The sequence below is a fragment of the Euwallacea fornicatus genome, chromosome 26 (assembly GCF_040115645.1).
Source record: "Euwallacea fornicatus isolate EFF26 chromosome 26, ASM4011564v1, whole genome shotgun sequence".
Taxonomy (NCBI): Eukaryota; Metazoa; Arthropoda; class Insecta; order Coleoptera; family Curculionidae; genus Euwallacea; species Euwallacea fornicatus.
In genome coordinates this window covers 963,764-984,311 of record NC_089566.1, presented here as the reverse complement: position 1 = coordinate 984,311, position 20,548 = coordinate 963,764, and the positions used below count along the sequence as shown (strand labels likewise).

General features: G+C 33.0%; 3 protein-coding genes across 5 annotated transcripts in view; all 3 read right to left on the bottom strand.

The window, feature by feature from the left end:
* Positions 1-442: 442 nt before the first annotated feature.
* Dip-C (dipeptidase C) lies at positions 443-13,019 on the bottom strand. Of its 2 annotated transcripts, none has more exons than XM_066296681.1 (9): positions 12,884-13,019; positions 12,355-12,583; positions 12,046-12,290; positions 10,691-10,869; positions 6,353-6,428; positions 6,117-6,296; positions 4,008-4,219; positions 2,656-2,826; positions 443-2,592 (listed from the first exon to the last, which is right to left on the bottom strand). In XM_066296681.1, the coding sequence occupies exons 2-9, from the start codon at positions 12,555-12,557 to the stop codon at positions 2,329-2,331; spliced, it is 1,530 nt and encodes a 509-aa protein (XP_066152778.1). In that variant the 5' UTR covers positions 12,558-12,583; positions 12,884-13,019; the 3' UTR covers positions 443-2,328. The 2 variants fall into 2 exon arrangements, with proteins under 2 accessions (XP_066152778.1, XP_066152779.1); XM_066296682.1 differs by lacking the exon at positions 12,884-13,019 and adding an exon at positions 12,713-12,840.
* LOC136347051 (uncharacterized) lies at positions 6,435-10,684 on the bottom strand. The gene is made up of 2 exons (XM_066296685.1): positions 9,364-10,684; positions 6,435-8,484 (listed from the first exon to the last, which is right to left on the bottom strand). Exons 1-2 carry the CDS (start codon positions 9,715-9,717, stop codon positions 7,858-7,860), a joined length of 981 nt encoding a protein of 326 aa, XP_066152782.1. The 5' UTR covers positions 9,718-10,684; the 3' UTR covers positions 6,435-7,857.
* Positions 13,020-16,418: 3,399 nt separating the features above from the next.
* N (neurogenic locus Notch protein) overlaps positions 16,419-20,548 on the bottom strand; it is a 132,834-nt gene continuing 128,704 nt past the window's right edge. For both annotated transcript variants that reach the window (XM_066296677.1, XM_066296678.1), the window contains one exon: positions 16,419-20,434. In XM_066296677.1, the coding sequence (XP_066152774.1) occupies positions 20,204-20,434 (231 nt within the window). In that variant the 3' untranslated portion in view covers positions 16,419-20,203. The remainder of the gene's footprint in view (positions 20,435-20,548) is intronic.

Sequence of the window (20,548 nt, the reverse complement as noted above, 5' to 3'; positions counted from 1 at the left end):
ACGAAAGTTGACGTCCAACGCATACAGCATAAAACAGGTAGGAATTGGCCAAGTCCACCAATATGTAGGCTTATGAGCATTTACCGATGGCCTTAACAGTCATATTCAAGACCTTCTCGAGACCAAATTACCTTCTCTCAATCTCCTCTAAGCGATATGTCTTGGAAGAGTTCTATTGTAGTCTGAAATTTAAATTCAATTATAGAAAAAATGATATGTAAATCTCGTTGGGAAATTATATTTCACGCTCGGTGATACTTGTCAGCCGAATCCAGAACTTTACATCGTGAGCAGAAAATCTTACTTTTCTTTTAGATATTCAGTATATTGTCATGTAAAAACCTTCAGGATGCCTGTTTTTTTATTTATTAATTTCAATTTTTTTTTAGAACTTTAGAAAACAAAACGTTTATCGATGTATTGGGGCGCACATAACACATAGTGAAAACTAGAGCTCTATTTTCATAAATGTCTTGTGTACATAGGAAGTCGTAAAGTTTATTTCTCAGAAGAGAATCAATTTGACTGAAACTAAGTCGAAAGCATACTTAATATATTATTGTAAGCTAGCCCAAATTGAAAATTGGTACTAAGTACAAAGTAGTATCATTGAGAATATGAAGACATATTGCATTTATATGAACATATAGTACATCAAGCTATTTTTAGTAGATATGCAGGGTGCTCACTTGTTCTATTCATTGGAAAAATGTAGAGAATAAAAAAATAATTTTCTCAAAACTGGTAAACAGACATGTTACTAGTTTAAGTACTTATCGTGTAGTGCATAAATGTATTTGAAACCAATGGCAACTTTGAAATTTCAAGTGAGATATAAAATTCTAAACATATTTCGTGTATATACAGGGTGGGTGTTTTAAAAATATAAATGTCAATATCTTGAAAATTACGCCGGCAATAGAAAACTCCAAAAACACGTGTATGATATGATGGGAGAAGATGATAACGATCACCTATTATAAAAAATTGTTAATATTGAGCGGCAATTTTTACGGTTTGATTTAATTATGAGAAAACTTTGAAGTAATTATCAGTTATATTACTTATTCCTGATTTATAACTGTTTAATCCTACGCCTAGATATCTTATTCTAGAATTTTGTATTCTAGGCATTATCGAATACATTTGAGGACGAAATTCCAAAAACTTTGGTACCATTGAAAAAGTTATCGAAAATGCTTTCCGCTGATATGTCGCAACAATGCAACAATGCTACACTCACTTTCACATTAAATGCACCACCCAGTAATACTAATAATGAAGTCTTGTAATTTTGGCAAAATAATGCTTCATAATGTAGTATCAAATGATCAGACTTTCAGTAAAAAAGAAAGAATGCTGGTGATTTTTTTGTCATTGACCTTTTAGATTTTTTTTGTTGCAAAGCATGCCGCGAAGAGTACGTGCTTGCATTGCCGTACGAGGCGATGTCACTCATTATTAATTTTTTAATTAACAAATGTTGTATGTAGTACTGAAAGTCTGATAATTTGATACTTCATTATGAAGCATTATTTAGCCAAAGTTACAAGACTTAATTATTAGTATTACTGGGTGGTGCATTTCATGTGAGAGTGAGTGCATTAAAAAAAAATAACTTTGGGTGGCTGCGGTATATTTAGTGGAGGGTAGTGAGTTCATCATACCTCTGATTATCTTCCCCCATCGTATTATGATAAACGTGTTTTTGAATTTTGTCATTTTTGCTACAGTTGTAAAGATATTGATATTTATACTTAAAAAAAACCCGCCCCATATAAATGCGTCGTCTTTTAACTGTTTTTGAGGTATTGACGTTTGAAATATCACATTTTTTTTACTTAAGAGAGTTCTACCTTTTGAACGATTTTAGTTCCGCTGAAATGGTTGCTAAGTACATCTCCACCTTAACTTTTAATGAAGATTCTAAATTTTTAATTCGACATATGTCAAATATGGTGTTTCTATACGTCTTGAAAAGTTAAAGTAGAAGTTTGAAAATCAATTTATAAGTCTATTCGTTCGAGGTTCACATTTTGATATTATTATTAGTGATTTCAAATATGCAATTCTACAACAGCGAAACTGTTTGCAGGATATAGCAGATAATCTACTATGACCGCATACCAGATTTGAAAAAATCGTCTTTTTCAATTTGCCAAAATTTTCTAATCAACGGGCTACGTAAATATGTGGATATATAAAATATGTAAATCCTCTATAATAAATAACGAATAAATTGTCAGCTAATGCAAAAAATACAATACAAATTCAAAAAATAATGTAGTCAATACTTATGACATATTTAAGTGATTTGTACAGTATGCATCACATGTGTAATCGTGAAGGATCAGTGTGCCACCATATGAACAGTCGCTGGGCATCGAAATACTTCTGTTCGTCCACTTTTCCGGCAATCCAATCTTCAATATCCTCCACAGACCGTGGGACAATGGTTAAATCTTCAACCCCGTCAGCCGTAACTAAAATGTTGTCTTCGATACGAACGCCGCCAAAATTGCGAAATCTTTCAATAACTTCAGGAACAAGGAACGTTTTCAACGATGGATCGCTTAGAGCTTTGTCCAAAAGCTGTTGACACAGACGACAAACATTGTTCAATACCTAACTTAGTTTTTGATTGGATGGACTTACAGAGGCAATAAAATAACATCCTGGTTCAATGGTTAGCACCATGTCTTTCTCTAACACTCTGGCAGTTCTCAGTTTATCTAGACCGGGTTTTGTTGGCTTTTCGGGCTGTCCTTTCAAATATGCGCCTACGTCATGAACATCTAGGCCCATTAGATGGCCCAATCCATGGGGCTACAATATATATAGGAAGTTATGTTGCCGCCTACACAGTATTGTTTAAAACTATTTCAAACCTTTAATTTGCTTTTTTATTGTTTACACTTGTGTTCAAACTACATCATGATGTCACATAAATAAATTGATATATTAATTAAAATGAGAACAGGCTCAATTTAATTTGAAATGACCGATTCTGATATAGATTAATATTTCAGCTCTTATATAGATCAAATAAAAAGAGAAGATAAAGAAGGTACATTTTAAAAAAATTCGGCAAAAGATATTTTCTATATTTTTGCGAATGTTTTTATTTTAATCCTAAATATTCGTATACACAGAAGCAACATTCAGTTTCAACAACATTCTACTTTCTGAAAGCATATTTCTTGTAAAAAATATGTCGCAGAAGTTTCTTTTTTGTCAGGAAGTGGAAATTTTAAGACGCCCGGCTTCGATATGCAGCCAGGTAGGGTGAGATTCGATAGACCAACACGTCACTCGCCTACCCACTAAAACCACCTCCCCTTTTCGACCCCAATATCGCCTTTCGGCATTCCTTCAGAGCATGTCGTAGAAGCTGGGAATTAAGCATTGACAAATTCTCCATTTTTTCAAAGACATCTATTTTGAGATTTCTTCTCTTTTAAGAATACCTGGAAACATCGTACCAAAAATGGTGGTTTTGCGTGTCAATAATAAACGATATTAAAATGGAAATAAATTTTAATAGTTCGTCGTAGAAAAATCAGACGACCTAAAAATTAAGAGTCCATTCGACTATATATGTGTACTCTATTATGGTATTCATAAGAAAATTTCCATGTATAGGAAAGATCCACTTTAGTTTACCTTCAAGGGGAAGTGATGTAAATACCACCTAGTGTTTTGGCCCCTTTTGTAAAGTAATCGCTGCCTGATAACGTCTCATATGTTATCTCCTAGTGTTTTAAAACTATTTCGCAATTCTATTACGTAGGCTAACAAAGCGGTTCAACTAAGTACCAACTAAACATCGCAAATAGCTTCGTCGTCTATTTAGGGAATGGATTATATTAAAAAGGCTCAAGAACTCGTTGTAGACAAATTCAATTAGATTTGTTCGGATAATTTTGAGACAGTTTCGCGACACAGTTTCAGAGTTGCACACTCTGAACATCGTTTTTATTTATTCTTGAACGAAATATTGAAATTACCTGAAATATTGCAGCTACGCCAGCTTCATACATCTCATTAACATCGCCCTGCAATAGACCTCCGTTCTTCAATTCTTCCAGTAAAGTCTTGTTAGCCAATATATGCATGTCTACCCAAGAAACCCCCGGTTTCGCCGCTTTGTGAACGGATCGGTTGGATTTTAAAACTGCTTCGTATATCAGTTTCTGATCCTGAGTAAATTTACCGTTTGCTACAAAAAAAAAATGGATTAAAGATACATATCGAGAAAATCGACCTCGAGGCTGTTCGTAAAACTACGAGACCTTTCCGTGCCTATACAGGGTTATTCAATTTGCTGCTGATTATTGTGATCCTGAAATCTATTTCGTATATGAAGTTGGCTAAATTAGAACAAAGGAAAAATAGGCTCATTTTAATGATAAAGCAAACCACGTTTTACAATTTTTTAAAAGTTTTAATTTATGCTGAATCTCATTTCTGAAAATGAATTTTACTTCTTGCTTAGGAATTTTTGTCCAGTGTAAGACAAAGCCATACCACTTTTAATACGACGTTTCGGATTTTGGGCATTATTATCACTATTTTTAAATAAAATTTTATAACACCCCTCAAAATTCTTGCAAAATATTTAGACATTTGGTGTGTTTATCAGTATATTACAGCATTAGATGTGCAAATCAGAGAAGACAATTATTGTGTCTCTCATTTCTCCCTTTTTTTTCAACAAGCTTTTATTCATCTTTCCTCATTTTTTTGCAAGCAGTTGATCTAATGCAAATTGCAAGACCGTAGGCCAACGAACTACGTGTAACACTTTTTGGGGACGCTCTTAATCACAACTTTTGTAGATTTTATGTGAAGATCTAACAAAATCTCATAGTAGATCGTAGCATGCTCGTTGCGGACGGATTCAAAGCTGATGAAAAATACAAAATTCAGACTTTTAAAAATGTAACCAATGTTTATGTAGCTAAAACCCAAATAACTTTGATTTCTCAAAAATGGCCAAAATCTAATTTCTGCTTCTAGCTCAAAAACAAAAAATCACTGAAAAATTTTTAATCATCTGACTAGACCTACTGAAGTTTCCTATAAAATGCTTGAAATTTTCTACCCTGGACATAAGCGACAATATCTGCCCAAATAACTCTTACACAAATTGTCAGTCAAGTCTATGCAAGCGTGTGCATAGCGAAACCTACAAGGTGGCCCATTGAAAATGAAACAGACAAGTTTGTGCCCAATATTTTTTTCTATAAACCCTGAGAAATGCCAATCTTATTTTTAAGAGCGACAACTTGAACGATAAAATTCACTTCGACATTGTTTCGCCCCTTTGCACTATTATTACAACCCTTAAAATGCAAATAGGGATGATAGAGCAAGTGATACCGCATTTGAAAAGCTTTGTTTCCCTGAATCTAGTGTGATAATTCTTTTTAAAGTATTAAAGTTCCGACAAACTGGATCTATAGCCAACAAGAAAACGGAATGCTGAACGTTAATTTCCAGCCAGAAATGAGAGCATTGAGACGAAAATTTTAGTACAAATTGCTGCAAACACATCTATCTAGAACGAAAAAATCGAGTACTGTTACTAACATAGGAAGAATAACTATTTAACGGAAATTGAAACATCATCAATTTTACTCTTACAAAATTGGTTTAATCCAGCAATTGAATAAAGATGGTTTCGATCGGTGGCTAGAATTTTGTAAAGGTATGAATATACGGCTAACAGCAGACAGATTTTTTTTCAATATCTGTCTTTCATACAAACGTACTTTCTTTCGTAATTTCACTGTCAATCGTCATACCTGTCGCTATTAGGTAGATTATAATCCAAAAATTTTAGATGAAATCCATACTCAAACTTCTTAAAAATTGAACGTATGGACAGGTATTTCTGGAGATCGCTTAGCTAGAACATTTTTTTCGTATGGCAATTTAACAAGGGAAATGTATTTGGAGGTACTGGAGGATATTATTTGCTTTTTATCTGTCGACATTATTGCACATTATGCCTGTTGTTAAGGAAATCAATCGATGTTCACCGAACGGCGCACCTTAATTTACAAACAAACCTAAATATACAAGTCTACATTATTTTATTATATTTGAATTACCTGGAAAAGTGCAAGTAATATCGGCAGCATAGCCAAAATAATTAGCTCCCATATCAAAAAGACACAAATCGCCGTCTTTAATACGAGTATTATTGGGGGCACCAGCATGACCGTAATGGAGTATAGCTCCATTAACTCCAGATCCACAAATGCAGGTGTAGGATACGTGTCGACAACCACCTATAGAGTTCAAAAAGATAGTTATATTTGTAGCTTCCAGTTGGATTCATTATCACCTTTTTCATAGCATTCCGCTAAGAATTTTGCTTCTCCTTCAAACTCATACTTTCCAGGTTTTACAAACTTCATTACCTACAGAATAAATCATTTTATACATACAAGCATACGGTGCGTTGTTTCTTTACGACAGTGTGGTAAACAGGATTTGCCACACAGATTTGGAACCTAAAAGTAGCGTTTTACCGTACGTGTTTGTCGACATTTGTTTTTTCATATTTGGATGCACATGAACGCTAAACATTTTACTATACGTTAATATTGAATTGTACTTACAGAATACAATAAAATTAACATACAAGCGTTCATGGAAAAATAATTGTACCTAATACGGCAAAAAGTATATTTACCACACTCGATCGCTGAAAGCTGCAATCTGTGTGTAGTAAAAATATTTGTACCTTGTAATTAGATTACACTGTTAGATTAGGACAAATAAAGCTACATCTTGTGTATTTACAACATGGTAAAAAATTTTAAATTGGAAAGTAGACATTCAGCAAAACGTTGATCACGATGAATTTCGAAAGCTGGGGGAATTACAGCTGACCAATTTATCACTGGCCATTGAAACTGGTTGAATAGAGAAATTGTAAAAAGCTTCAAAATTTCGTAAATTTTACGCTTGTACGATTTATCTTTAGTTGGAGTAGATTAAAAAGAAAAAGAGGAAGCAAAGTGTGGCAGCGGCTAGTGAACGCAATCCACCACACATGAGAGTATTATTCGAAGTAAGAAAGTTTCCTATTTTGAAAATTCAATCCCAGTGGCAAATACAGAACCACGACGTAAAATAGAATGATAGATGATGAAAATTTGAATTGTAATTATTTCATTGTGTCATGTAAACGTTAAGTATTGTTTGTTGATCGTGCATTAAGCCGCGTTTACACGGGTAGTGCCCCACAATCATGAATCACTCTTTCCGCCTCTAGGAGTGCACTAGAAGCTATTGCAGTGATGTGTTAGATCTTAAAACATTATCTTTAATCATACCATGCTACTATTGAAAAGATAAAAAAAAAGAAGACAGCCTAGATGGTGGGTAAAGAAATGAATCTCAAAGCGCAACATATCTGGAGCTACGCAATTCATTGCCGAAGAACTACAAGGACAATACCGCCATGATTTTAAGAATTTGCTTCGCATGTCAGAAAATGAATTGCAATTTTTGTCGGAACTGATATTTCTGAAAATACAAAAGGAAAATGCCAACATGCCACATGCATTTCCAGCCAAAATGAAATTAATCTAGCAAAGGGTGACAATTTTAAAAGGTTTGAATTCTTTTTTAAAACACCAAAGTCCATCATCAGCAAATTTTTACCGGAAGTTCTAGCCGCAGTAATAACTTCGTTAGAGGAGTTTATCAAGCCAAGTAACCAGTGATAGCGAAACTAACGTTAATAACGTTAATAATATATAAACAATAATTTAACCTATCACGCATCATTTAATTTAATTGTAACAATATTAAAACACATAAATACAAAAAAATACTAAGTTATTTCGTTTCTGAGTAGCTGTCCATTGCGGTAGGCAGCTCACTAATCCATGACTCCTGAGTCGTAGAGGGGGGAGAAAAGACATCAGCATCAATCTGATAATTGAGATTTGTGAATGACGATGAATTGGAAATCGACATGTGGGCGTTTAGTACACGAGTAATAATTTCTTGCTGCAATTTTAAAGCTTTTTGTTTAGGCAAACTCCGCAAAAGAGACGTGATATATCTTCCAAAATGATCAAAGTTGTCTTCTTTACATATCACTCTTTCCGAAATTTTGTCTAATTTTTCCATTGCAGCCATTATTACTTCAGGTGCTTCATATTCGATATGTCGCTTCTTTTGTATCACGCGATTATTCAGTGGAAGTCTTTTTGATGGAGTTCCTAAGCATGGCTCTGGGGACGATCTGGACTTACAATTAGTTGCAGACGCTGCTCGTGTAAAATGAGATTGAAGTTCAATAGATTGTTTTTCCCGCTGAACCAAATATGCAGATTGTTCAATTGAAGGTCCAGGTTCCGTCGGTGTATGTCTCCCTTGAAATTGAATGTTACTTTGCGGGCATTCCGTTTTAGCACAGTTAGCATTAATTTTAATGCAGACTTCTTCTGGTGCCCTACGCTGTAAAAAAAAATTTTTAGGTAACTGTTGTACTGTGTATTATATTAGTTGTATTTTATAGATCTCGAGTACAAAGCAAGAGACGAATTATATAGAAACGGAATTTAAAAATAAATAAAATTTTCTATTTTGCATTGGAGCCATCAATGAGAAAAAATCATAATAAAAGCGCCTCCAAGAAGTGCATTCGGTTATTTTAATTATAAAACAGATCATTGCATAATTTTGCTCGCCATAGTAAACCATAACTATTGCATTGCATATGTCGATGTAGAAGCCAAAGCACGATTTTCAGACAGAGGCGTTTTCGCCAACTGCACTTTGTCCAATTCTTTGGAAAAAATAATTAAATATTCTAAAGCTTGGAGTAATAGTTAGAGACGATGCATTTCCTTGAAAAACTTATCTTTTAAAGCCGCATAGTAAACGTGGATTAACAGAAAAATTAAGATTTTTTTAATTATCGTTCGTCAAGAGTGTCACGAATATCGGAAAATGCTTTCAATACCCTCGTCAGCAAATTAAAAATAATCAATAGGTCCATCGACTTCACACCAGAGAAGGCAGACCCAATTATTACGGCATGCTGCTAACTGGTTAAGGAAAACCAATAAATCCTATATTTATCCTGGCCCTTTAAGTGAGGAAGATATGAATCATACGAGTGTTCCGGGCAACCGGAAAGGTCTGAATTATGGTGGTCTTGTATCAATGGAAGAAAGGCCACAAAATCGAAGTCTCACAAAAAAGGCATTTCTAAAACGCGACCAATATTGCCAGGATTTCGACCAGGAAAGAACAGTGCTATAGCAATGGCGAATCATTGAGTAATGCCATAATATAAATGTTTTATAATATTAAAAATTATTTTTTACTTACCAATTTGGACAGTGTAGCTCGGGACTTTACGTGCGGTTTCAGAAAAGCATCCATCTGTTTAAACCATACAACTTTTGGCACATATACATCTCCAGTAGAAGCACCACTTTTTGCACTTCCACTTATTTTTTTTAGCTCTTGGGCGTACGAGCTCCGTAAATTTTTAAATTTATTATTTACATGAGCGGTTGTGAAATTTGGCAAATTTAATGCTTCTGCGATTCTGCTGGCTGCCGCAGTACGCGCTTCCTTTTTTTTATATCCCTCATTTATAGGGTCCCATAACGAAGGTTCATTTCTGTAATACTCCAAAAATTTTAAAGTTTCGGAGTCACTCATGCGTAATCCATTCATGGCGATTACCGCTCCACGACTGATTCGGGCAAAAAATGTCTAATACGTTTGATATTTGAATTCATGATCGTGGCGTCTTTCGTATCGATTCGTTTCGATTCTTCCATCACGAATGTGCTGTGGACACGAAGCGTACCCCACGAAAGCGTGAGTCACGATCGTGGTTCAATACCCGTGTCAACGCGGCTTTAAATTGAAACAATTGAAAAATTAAGCCTTAAAGTGAATCCTTAATGATCGATTTGGATACATTAAACAAGGGTGATAATGATCAGTCGACAGAAAAAATAATTATGTTTTTGGATATAAATAATTTTCCAAACGTCCAGTAGACGTAAAAACTACGTATAAATCTATCATTGTAGTACTCCTATAGGGTAGCGTAAGGTGTTTAAGTGTCTTAATTAACATGTTAATACATTAATCTTCCAAGGTGTTTCAAAATTGTTTTAAAAACGTATTTTTGTAAATTAACTTTGAAGCCCTCTGCTGTTAAAACAAATTACTTCCCCACATGAGGCAACTGAGTTAAGTCGGCTTATTTTGTTGTGGACGTGTTTTTGGGAGTATAGGTACATCCAATATATTGAAATCCACAAGATATAAACTGCTATGTTCACAAATTAATTTTTACTTCACGGCAGTCAGACTATATTATAATCGGCAATCATTAATCTTATAAGTCAGGGCTAAGCCTTGAGCTATGTAATTACAGATTAAGTTGAAGATTAGTAAGGAAGATTGGTAAGGATTTCAGTTGACGTTAAACATATAAAACGACAATAAATTTGTTACAAATATACCACTAAATTGATTTACTTAATTAAGATTTACTTAGCTTAATATATCCCTATCAGAGATGAAAACGTGCCTATATTTTATAGCAAATAAGCTGCAATAACCAGGATAAAGGATGAAAGATTGAAGCAACAATGAAATAATAACAAGTATATTAAAATTAGTTAGTACTTACTTGTCTGTGGGCATAACTAGAAACTGCAACAACATATCGGATGACTCTAATTTCATGTTCAGTCTTATAAACCCTCAAATTCGCTATTATAGGCAAAAGTGTGGCATCATCAACAGTGAACTCATCTATTCCCTCAAAAGTTGCTGGTTTTGCTGTTAACCCACTGTCAGAATTAACACCTTAAAAAAACAAGGAGATTAATTTATTCAGTGTTGAACGTTGAATATGTTCACGGTGTACGCTGTACCCTTATACAGAGTTATCTTTTGGAAACTGAACGGATAGATCAAGAATCGAAAGAAATCCTAATAGAAAAAATCTGAAGTTTTTCCAGTATTTCAAGTTCAATGAGCAGCAATTCACCTAACATATTTTGAAAATGGCGACACTACGAGTTAAACTGGAAGTAGATATCAGATTATTTTAAATGAAACACTCTAGAGGTTTTGGATTTTTCTCAAAATTTTAATGATGATTTCATATTGCATTACCTATTCCGATAGCCAAGTGTTTTCGACAGGATTTTCGATACGTTATAAGATGATCAGAAAGAAGGTCGCATAATTTTATGAGAATAATCAACAACCACAAATAGGGCAAATAGTTTAAATATAGAGTATCACAGTTTCAATTTTTTTTTCTTTAAAATTCCCAAAGGTTATGAGTTATTTAGCTCAAACTTCAAAAACAATTAATAGTAATATTGGACCCATATTGCTGTGTATGTCAAATATTTGTAGGTATAATTAACCTTTCGAAACAATTAGTAATATCTCAGCATCACCCTAAAGAACTTCTGTATGAACCATATTTATAGATCAACTCAGAATTCACCAAAAACTAGGTAATATTAAATTTTGCATGTTAAATGCTTTTACTATCTATGCATCTGGGACAAAAAAAATGGACCATCTCAAAGATATTTTTACCAAGAGATCTGCTTACTATAAAAAAAATGGTTAATTTGAATGCTTTCAAACTCAATATGTCAATTGGTAACCAAACCTTCACAGTTAGGTGTTAATTTAACAATTAGATCTATTATTAATATCTCACAAACAAGTAACTACACTCATATAAGTGTATCTTATATTTTTTTACTTTATCCAATGGGTTTTTAAGCTATAAAATCCCTGTACATCACACCAGGAATTAAAAGAAATGCAAAGAGATCATTCATAAAGTGATAATAAATATCAGAAATCAATAAATTACCACATATTTCTTGATAATCATTCTTGGCAGGGAATTTTTGCACTGAACAAATTTTAAAAATCATTCATGACTACTAAGACGTCTAAATCTTTAGTAAATAATGTACAAATTCCAAAAGGATAGGACCTTCCCACTTTTACCTTTCAAAGTTAAAATTTTCCTGCCTAACTTTTCCAATATCCCTTTAAGCTCATCCACATAATAGACATGTGAAATGCCATATTTGCTTGAAAAATCATTCAGCTGCAGAAGAGGCCCCATCCACACTGCATATTCTTCAGGAAGCCTTGGAACAAAAAGATAAGTATTTCCTGTTTTCACATCTACTGCACCATAACAGCCAGCATGAGTTACACCAAAAGTCCACATAAAATAGGACTCTTGACTGTGAAAGTAAAGTAAGAAAATATTTAAATATTAATAAAAAACCAGTCTAGTTAAAATCTTACCGGAAAATATTGTATGTGGTATCAGTATCATAAAAAGGCACTTCATCTCCTCCTTGTAAAAGTACAATGGAATCTAAAGCTTTTTCTTTTAAGGCTTCTATAAGCCTTCTTCGATTTAGTGCAAACAGATCCAAAGGCACAGACAAAGTGTGAGCCCCCATGGAGAAAAATTTCTTCTCAGGATTACTACTCTTGTCAGGCATGGTTGGAACTCTGGCACACTGAAGCACTATAAATTAAAATCACTTGCAATTCATTTCCCATAAATAATAATCTGTAATGGTAAGAATGGGATATTTGTGAAACCTCTTGAGATAAGATAATGATAACAACTAAAAACAAGATAACTTTCACACACCATATTAACCAATATTTGTTAATGTAGACTGTAGAAATCGGATGGATCGTTAGCCGTCAGGATAGGGGCCGTAATAAATTTAACATTTGCGAAGAAAATTTATTACATTCGCAAATGTAATTTCCGATTTTCGACACGTATGTGTTAGGCATATAAGGGGTAAAATATTACCAAAAAGATCGATTTTGAATCTGCACGTCTCGTTTCTTCCACTTTAAAATTTAAAAAATGTGTTGTGGTACGACAAAACGTAAAGAAAAATATAAGTGAGTACCTAACCTCACTTAAATTACCTTATTTCTACGTTCACTTTCGCGACACCAAATTTACACGGTGTTGGCGTAAAGCATTGAATAAGATCATTAATATTAAAACTGTTTTAGAAAAAATCCTCGAACACATCAATTTAGTTTTTAAAAATAAATTTATTTTTAAATATTTATACTCTTGGTGATGTCATCGTTGTCCGGATATGCAGCCACCGACCATTTTTTTAAATGACAACCCTGGTTTTTTAATTTAAAATATTAAAGAGCATATTTTTTAAGTATAAACTGTCAAAAAAATTAGACTATTACATAAGATATTTTTTGAGAAAAAGAGCATTGATGTAATTTACAAAATTTACAAAAAATATATACAGGGTGTAACATAAGTACGGGTTTTCCTTTTAATACGAATAGACCTCAAAAAGTTAAGCAATATTTTTATATAACATTTATTTGAAAATGTCAAATAAAAACGAACTATACGCAGACGAGTTTTAACAGATTTTTGTATAAAATCTAAATCCATTTCTGCATAAAAGAGTAATTCAATGTAAAGGAAATGGAATGTCCCACAAAAAATTATCAGCCATTGTAAAAACGCAAAAAACATTTAATGTTTACTGTTTTTATGTGATTTACCCAGGCTGCTTAAAAATCAGTCGTGAAGTTCAGCTCCAGGTGTTATTTTGATAAACTATCCTACTATTGATACTATTAAATTGACAAAGGCTCGTAATTACTCGAATCGCGAATTGGTGGACATGTTGTTGATATACAGGGAGTGTCACCAAAGTGTCGTCGCAGCTTCGCGGTGAACACGCTGAGCGCTTCTCGGGAAGACATCATCCTGCAGCCCGTAGATTTGTTTATCTTGTTGGAAGAGCTCGCGAAACTGGAAACCTAACAGCAGTTGATGGTGGACACGCTGGAAGTCCTAGGCCACCTAGAATGGTGCCCATTGAGGAGCATGTTTTAGATATCGTTCAGGACAATCCAACTACCGACATTAGAAGAATCGCAGAGCAAGTTCCTACATCTCACATGGCAGGGTGGAGAATTTTAAATGAAAACCAACTTTATCCCTACCACGTGCAATGAGTTCAAGCGTTAATGCCACAAAACCATCTCCCAAGAGTAAACTTTTGTGACTTACAGGAAACCGCTCGTAATGAAAATTTCCTTAAGTTTATTCTGGTAACGGATGAATCAATTTTTATCCGTAACGGAATAAATAATTTTCAAAACACGTACGTATGGACAATGGAAAATCCTCGCGCTATTCGCCAAACTAATTTCCAGCAGATATTTTCTTTAATTGTTTGGGCCAGCATGCTTAATAGCATGCTTATCGGACTTCGTTGTCTTCCAGATCGAATGACGGGCTTAGACTACCTGCATTTTCTGGAACATAATTTGCCTGAACTTCTTGAAGATGTGCCTTTAAATGTGGTCTTTACATGACGGTTCCCACCTCATTTTAAGCGCGAAGTACGGGACTTTTTAAATGATCAATTTCCTAATAGGTGGATAGGTCGCAACGGATCAATAAGACGGCCCGCAAGATTACTAGACCTTAATCCATGTGATTTTTATTTCTGCGGTTACATGAAAAATTTAGTGTTTACTAGTGAAATTAACACAGTGGAAGAATTGCGTGAACGGATAGAAAACGCTGCAGAAATAATTAGAGGAAAACTATCTCTTCTATTAGCAGTTTGTGCAAATGAAACCAACGGAGACAATTTCGAACATCTTTTGAAGCCAGTCTTGGGGTGAGTAGTAGCTAAAGATTTAGTATTTATTAAAACTTTAATAGGTGCATATTTCGGTTGTTTTTGAAGCCTATGTCGTGTTAACAAGAAAACCTCTACTTATTTTACACCCTGTATATGTATATATATATATACAGGGGGTAGGGTGTCCGAAAATTAGAGGTAAATATTTCAGGAGGTGGTTGTACGATAAAAAATAGGCAAAAAACTTCATATAAACGTAGGTCGCCAAATGGACTCTATTCGAAACGGTTAGAGATAAAGTTAACTCAGATTTTTATGGTAAATTAGAAAATGCAAACGAAATTTCAAAATCTTTAGATGTGTGTTAAACAGGGCCGGCTTAGGGTATTTTGGGCCCTAACTTTTTTGCTTGTAACTTTTCTTACATTTTGACTACATGAATTGAAGAAGCACAGTTTTCTAAGTTAAAAAGGTACTTTTTGTCGACTTCGAAATAAAACCACGTTCTCGAGTAATAGGAAGCCTAAAAATTAAATCTAGGAGAAGCCGTAGGAAAGCCACCACAGGTCAGGACTACTTTTTAGTTCAATTAGCAAGAAGGAATCCAGCAACCTCCCACCTTGAGCTTCAAAGGCAATTTTTGCAAACTATAGGTATTAGCAATTCGGTCGAAATTTTCAAGAAAAAGCCTTCGAGCTCAAGATTTCTTCAACAGAAGAAAGCTAAGGGTTCCAACCTTATCAATGCCAAATAAAGTTCACCGTATAAATTGGTGTTTGGGACTCCAAAACTCGACAATTAAAGAGTAACGAAATGTTTTGTTAAAAGGGGTCGTGGGAGAAAAGCTAGCCTTGGAGCTGCTCGATTTGATTCCAAATACAAGGGGGGAACTGTAATCTTTTGGAGTGACATTTTGATTAATGAAAAACGGTTGTAACTGTGATGATGATGATGTGACGGTTTTCGATTGGTCTTGTTCACTGGATCTTAATCCAATTGAGCACTTATAGCATAAGAACAACAGAAGGTTTAAAATATGTCAAAGTAACCCTGGATACGTCGAACAATTAAGCAGCAGTTTTAGAAGAATGGAAAAATGCTTCCTAAGAAGCCATTGATAATTTCGTAGAGTAGACCTCATCGAATTCGTTCTTGTATTGTCTCTAGAGCAGGCAAGACTGACCATTAAATTTTCAGAAAAAATTATTAAAAGATTAGATTTTTTTTTTATAATAAAACGTTTTTGGATAAATTGCTTTTATTTTTGAAATATTCTTTTTTTTTCAAAGTAATACTATTTTCTGCTAATTACCAAATCATTTCATATAAGTTTGGTAGTGGGTATGTTTCAGGGTATTATATGCCTTAATTATGAAGGACCGGTCATTTCATATTAAGAATATGAACCCAACTTGGACCCTCTTGGAACAATGAATTTTGCGATTTCAAAAAATTACAAAATTGGTCATTTCTGTAGAAAATGCGAAAAAATAGCCAAGTTTTTCGACTATTCCTGTTTTATTATAATTTTCGATTACATGTTTAACGTATGGGTTTCAATATACACATATTCATTCAATTCGAATCGTTGGCTCGTAGAAATACTGACTTAACCAAAATTGAACAAATTTCTATTGGTGCCCTAATTTACAGCCTTCAAGTTTTTTTGGGGGGGCAAAACGATTAATTGAAACGAGTAAGTTACTATAAAAAGTCTTTATTTAAAATAATATAATACAAAGCATCGTCTCTCATCTAATAGATAGAAATAAAAAAAGGTAAAACTAAATTTGAAAAGTTCTACCATCAACGAAAAAACTAAAAACTAAGGCTAATCATACTCTAATCAGTACTTTATACAAAAATAGGACATCATGGAAAATCAGCTGATATTCCTAGTATGTCAAGTTTAACTGGCGTTCAATTTATAGGTATCAGCTGAGTTTCTTCATATGTTTTATCTACATTATAAGATCTAACAAAATTTGTAATTTTAAGAATATGTTCAGTTTATATTCCCGCAAATGCTTTACCGATTTCGTCGTGCGATTTGAAGATTCATCTTTTCAATAGCTGAAAAAAGAGTAGCATAATATTACATTAGATTTACTTAAATTAGGTGCTGTCCTGCTAGAAGCGTTATATCGATTAAATTATTGTCTTAGAAACATATACAGAGGTATTGGGTGTTTTTTTTTAATGAGCGATAGGGATTGCAACGTATTTAGATATTTTCGATTTTTTTTTAAGTGAGTCATAGGTAAAATTACTTAACAAGTAGTTACTAGTAATTAAAGTGTTGTTTGCGCTTTTCAGCAGAAATTCCCGCTAGTGTTATTACAGAAACTTGAAAAAAATCCGTTGACATCTGAAATAACATTAATTTTATTGAACGCTCTTATCACAATCCCATAAGTAATGCCGTTTGTAAAACTCTAGTTAAACTACCTTCATAAATAACAAGTAGACAAAATCACCTCACAAAGTGGATAGGAGAGTCAAGGCGAATTAACAAATGTACGTTGTAATATGTGATAATCTTGAAAACGTGAAAACTAAAATTGTATTCTGATGGCATTAATTTAACCTCTTAAAGTGAGTGCGATATGGAAAAATCTTAAATAGAAGGTTTAAATACGTACGTAAGCTAGTACGAAAATCGATCTGTTCCACCTAAAACAATGTTGAAGATAGTTTTTTTCTAGAACTATAGTAAATATAAACTTCACTTGATTTTCCTATCTACCTAGTTGAGTGATGTCCTTTGCATACCTATTAGATAATTTCGTCTATGGCTCATATTACAAAAAACACCCTGTATGTTGTAATTATACACAAATGAAAAATAAATTTATGCGACGAGGCAAGACATGCGGGAGAGGCACGAATACAATAATCTAACATAATGAAGGACATATTTTGTGATTTAAATTCACACGTAATGGAATGTGCGTTTATGGAAGTTACTAGTAAAACATTTGTATAAAAATTTGTTACAAAAGTAATAAATCGCATTGGATTATAATAATTTTATGTTGGTTATGTTAAAATTGTTAAAAGAAATCGCATCACAGACGTTGCTACTAAAATATTTTGGCAAATTTTGTTTTCGATCCATCAATTTAATACGTATATCAAATATATCAAAATTATTTTCAGTGATTGATTCAATCAATTAAGGCAATTATAAAAAGTCTTTTTTCGTTTTTACAAGACAAAACAAAGGCCACTTGAACTTAGTTACGTAACAATGTTGGAGCATTATTGATCAATGACGATAGAAATAAACATTACCTTAATTAAAAAACTTCAACTAAACATAGGTCAGTAAACACATCGTTACCGATATACAGCGTGTCAAAATTTTATATTCGTTTAACTTGTTACTTCACAACTGTCTCAGTTTTTTGTATAATACATTGAAAATATATTACTTTTGAAGGCAGAATTCCTGCTACTACTTATTTTTTTAAGATGTATCCTTGTTCATATCCTGAATTTCAAATTTCCAGTTTTATTTATGAAGTTTTTCGACTGTTACATGTTTCTGGAAAGCGATAACGTTTTTGAGTTATGCAGAATATTATTAAACGCAACATAATTAAACAAAAAACGAAACAACTACTGATATATGTTCATACGAATTATTTTGTTTGAAAGGTTATTTCTTACTACCAATAACATTTTTTGCTAGTGTGGTGCGAAAAATGTATAAAATTCATGTTATTTTGGAACTCCTTTGTTTTCAAATTTACTTTTTTTGTGTTATTTAAAAGATTAAAAAAAACTAGTTTTGTCACTAGAAAACCAATAAAAAACTTTCCTATTTCGTATTATCGAATCCCATAACATTGCTATATTCAGGCTGAAATTAGTTTATACAGATCTGCAACAAGTAGCAATATATTACTTTTCCCCCAGAATTTTAAATTTTATTTATCATATTTTTCTTGATAGTTTTACTGCCGAATAGTGTCTACCTGCTACTGAAATACGTATTTATTCAAACAAGTAGGAAAAACTACGAATATGTTGCAAATTTTGCAAAATAGTTCTTTATGAGTTTATGTTATGATTTCCAATAATTTGTTGTAGGGTTTGGGCGCCATTTTGCACATACCAGGTATGTCAGTTTTGTTAGAATAGTATGGAATTTAACGTAATATAACTGAAATGTTTTCGTAGAAGTAAAAAGATAATGCGTTAATTAAGTTTGATAAAGCTCCGCCAGAGATGCCACATCGTGATTAGTTTCGGAGATATTCAAAAAAATTACAAAATTTACAGAGTTTTCGTAATATTAAAAAATAAGTACAAATTTATTTTTTATTTTTAATATTTAATATTTATAATTTTTTATAAATATTTCAGTTTCTTATTCTTAAAAAGGTGATCGCAAGTCGCTTTACAACATATGATAATCGAATTCTCGACAGTAACGTATTTTTTAGTCAATTTATTGGGTAATTTTTTTAATCAAATTTTCAATTCAAAGCAAATCTTAAAGCGAAATTTAATTTCTGAAATAGCAATGTATTATTTAGCAATTTTCATAAACATCATGAAGTTTTTGAATTTTTTTTAGTTGAAGTATTTTTCTATGATTGTCAAAACGTTGCAATTTTATTGAGTCCAAAAATATTTCAAAAGACTCTCGATAAATTCATGGTTCTTAAAATATGTATTATTTTAATACTACTGACAAAAAAATTAATATTATATGTAAACAAAAATGTTAATGATTTCCCAATTAAATTCATGGTTCATTTAAATTTATCATTATGACTATTTTTCCATGTTTTTAAGAGTGATTGTCAGTTTGGTGGGTTTATACACGTACTCCAACGTTGTTCGTATCATTAATCTACATAAGTTATGTACAAACTTATAAACAATTAAAGTTTTCTCGATATGTTATATTACTAGAACAACTTGTGTCAAAAGGCACATTATTTTATGACGATCCCGTGCATTTTGGCCTATAAAATTTTGTAGTTTATTTTCAGCGAGTTAATTAATCTAAGGCCTTAAAATGCAATTATAAATAAATAATTTTTTACCTACAAATAGTACAAAATATAGTGTCATTTTTTCTGTCATTTCATCGTTTCGGCAAAATCGTACATGAAAAGTTTCAAGAACTCGTTACATTGTAAAAAGTATATAATAAAAATAGAGAGATTTAGATCTAAAAATGAGACCATAAAATACAGAACTACTCGCGCGCCTATCCTCAGATAAGTCACAACTTATAACAGTTTCACAACGTGTCAACAATTACTCTATTTAATTACATCACATTTGATATATTTCTTTAAACACTAATATAAAATATTTCTTCCGTAAAAAAAGTCCTTCATCAATAACGATCACTTTCACTTAGCCACCCAATAAAGTCCAACAAAATATTTATACTTTACCAATTTGTTCGTTTCATACATGTTTACTGTGAAAAACTAACTTGGTCAAGTATTTTTGGTGTCAAACTAGATATAGATAGCATCCGAACCTTTATTGGTCTGATGACCCCCTATAGCAGATGGAGCTACGTACGTACCCGTATTTGGACTGGCCACATTTTCTGACCAATCTGAGTTGCAGGACCTGGGCGAACTAGATGACCAGTGTCCGGGACTTTCCGGCGAGGGAGTGGGGAAATTGTCTGGGAGCAGGTGGTCACTGTGTTGGGATGGGGGTGTCATATAGTAATTTGGTTGCTGAAAAACAGTTACAGTAAGATTCACTACGTAGGACAGAATAGATTTTTTTTCTGTTCTTTGTAGAGGAGAAGAAGAAAACGAACTATTCTAAAAACTTAAACTTCGCATACT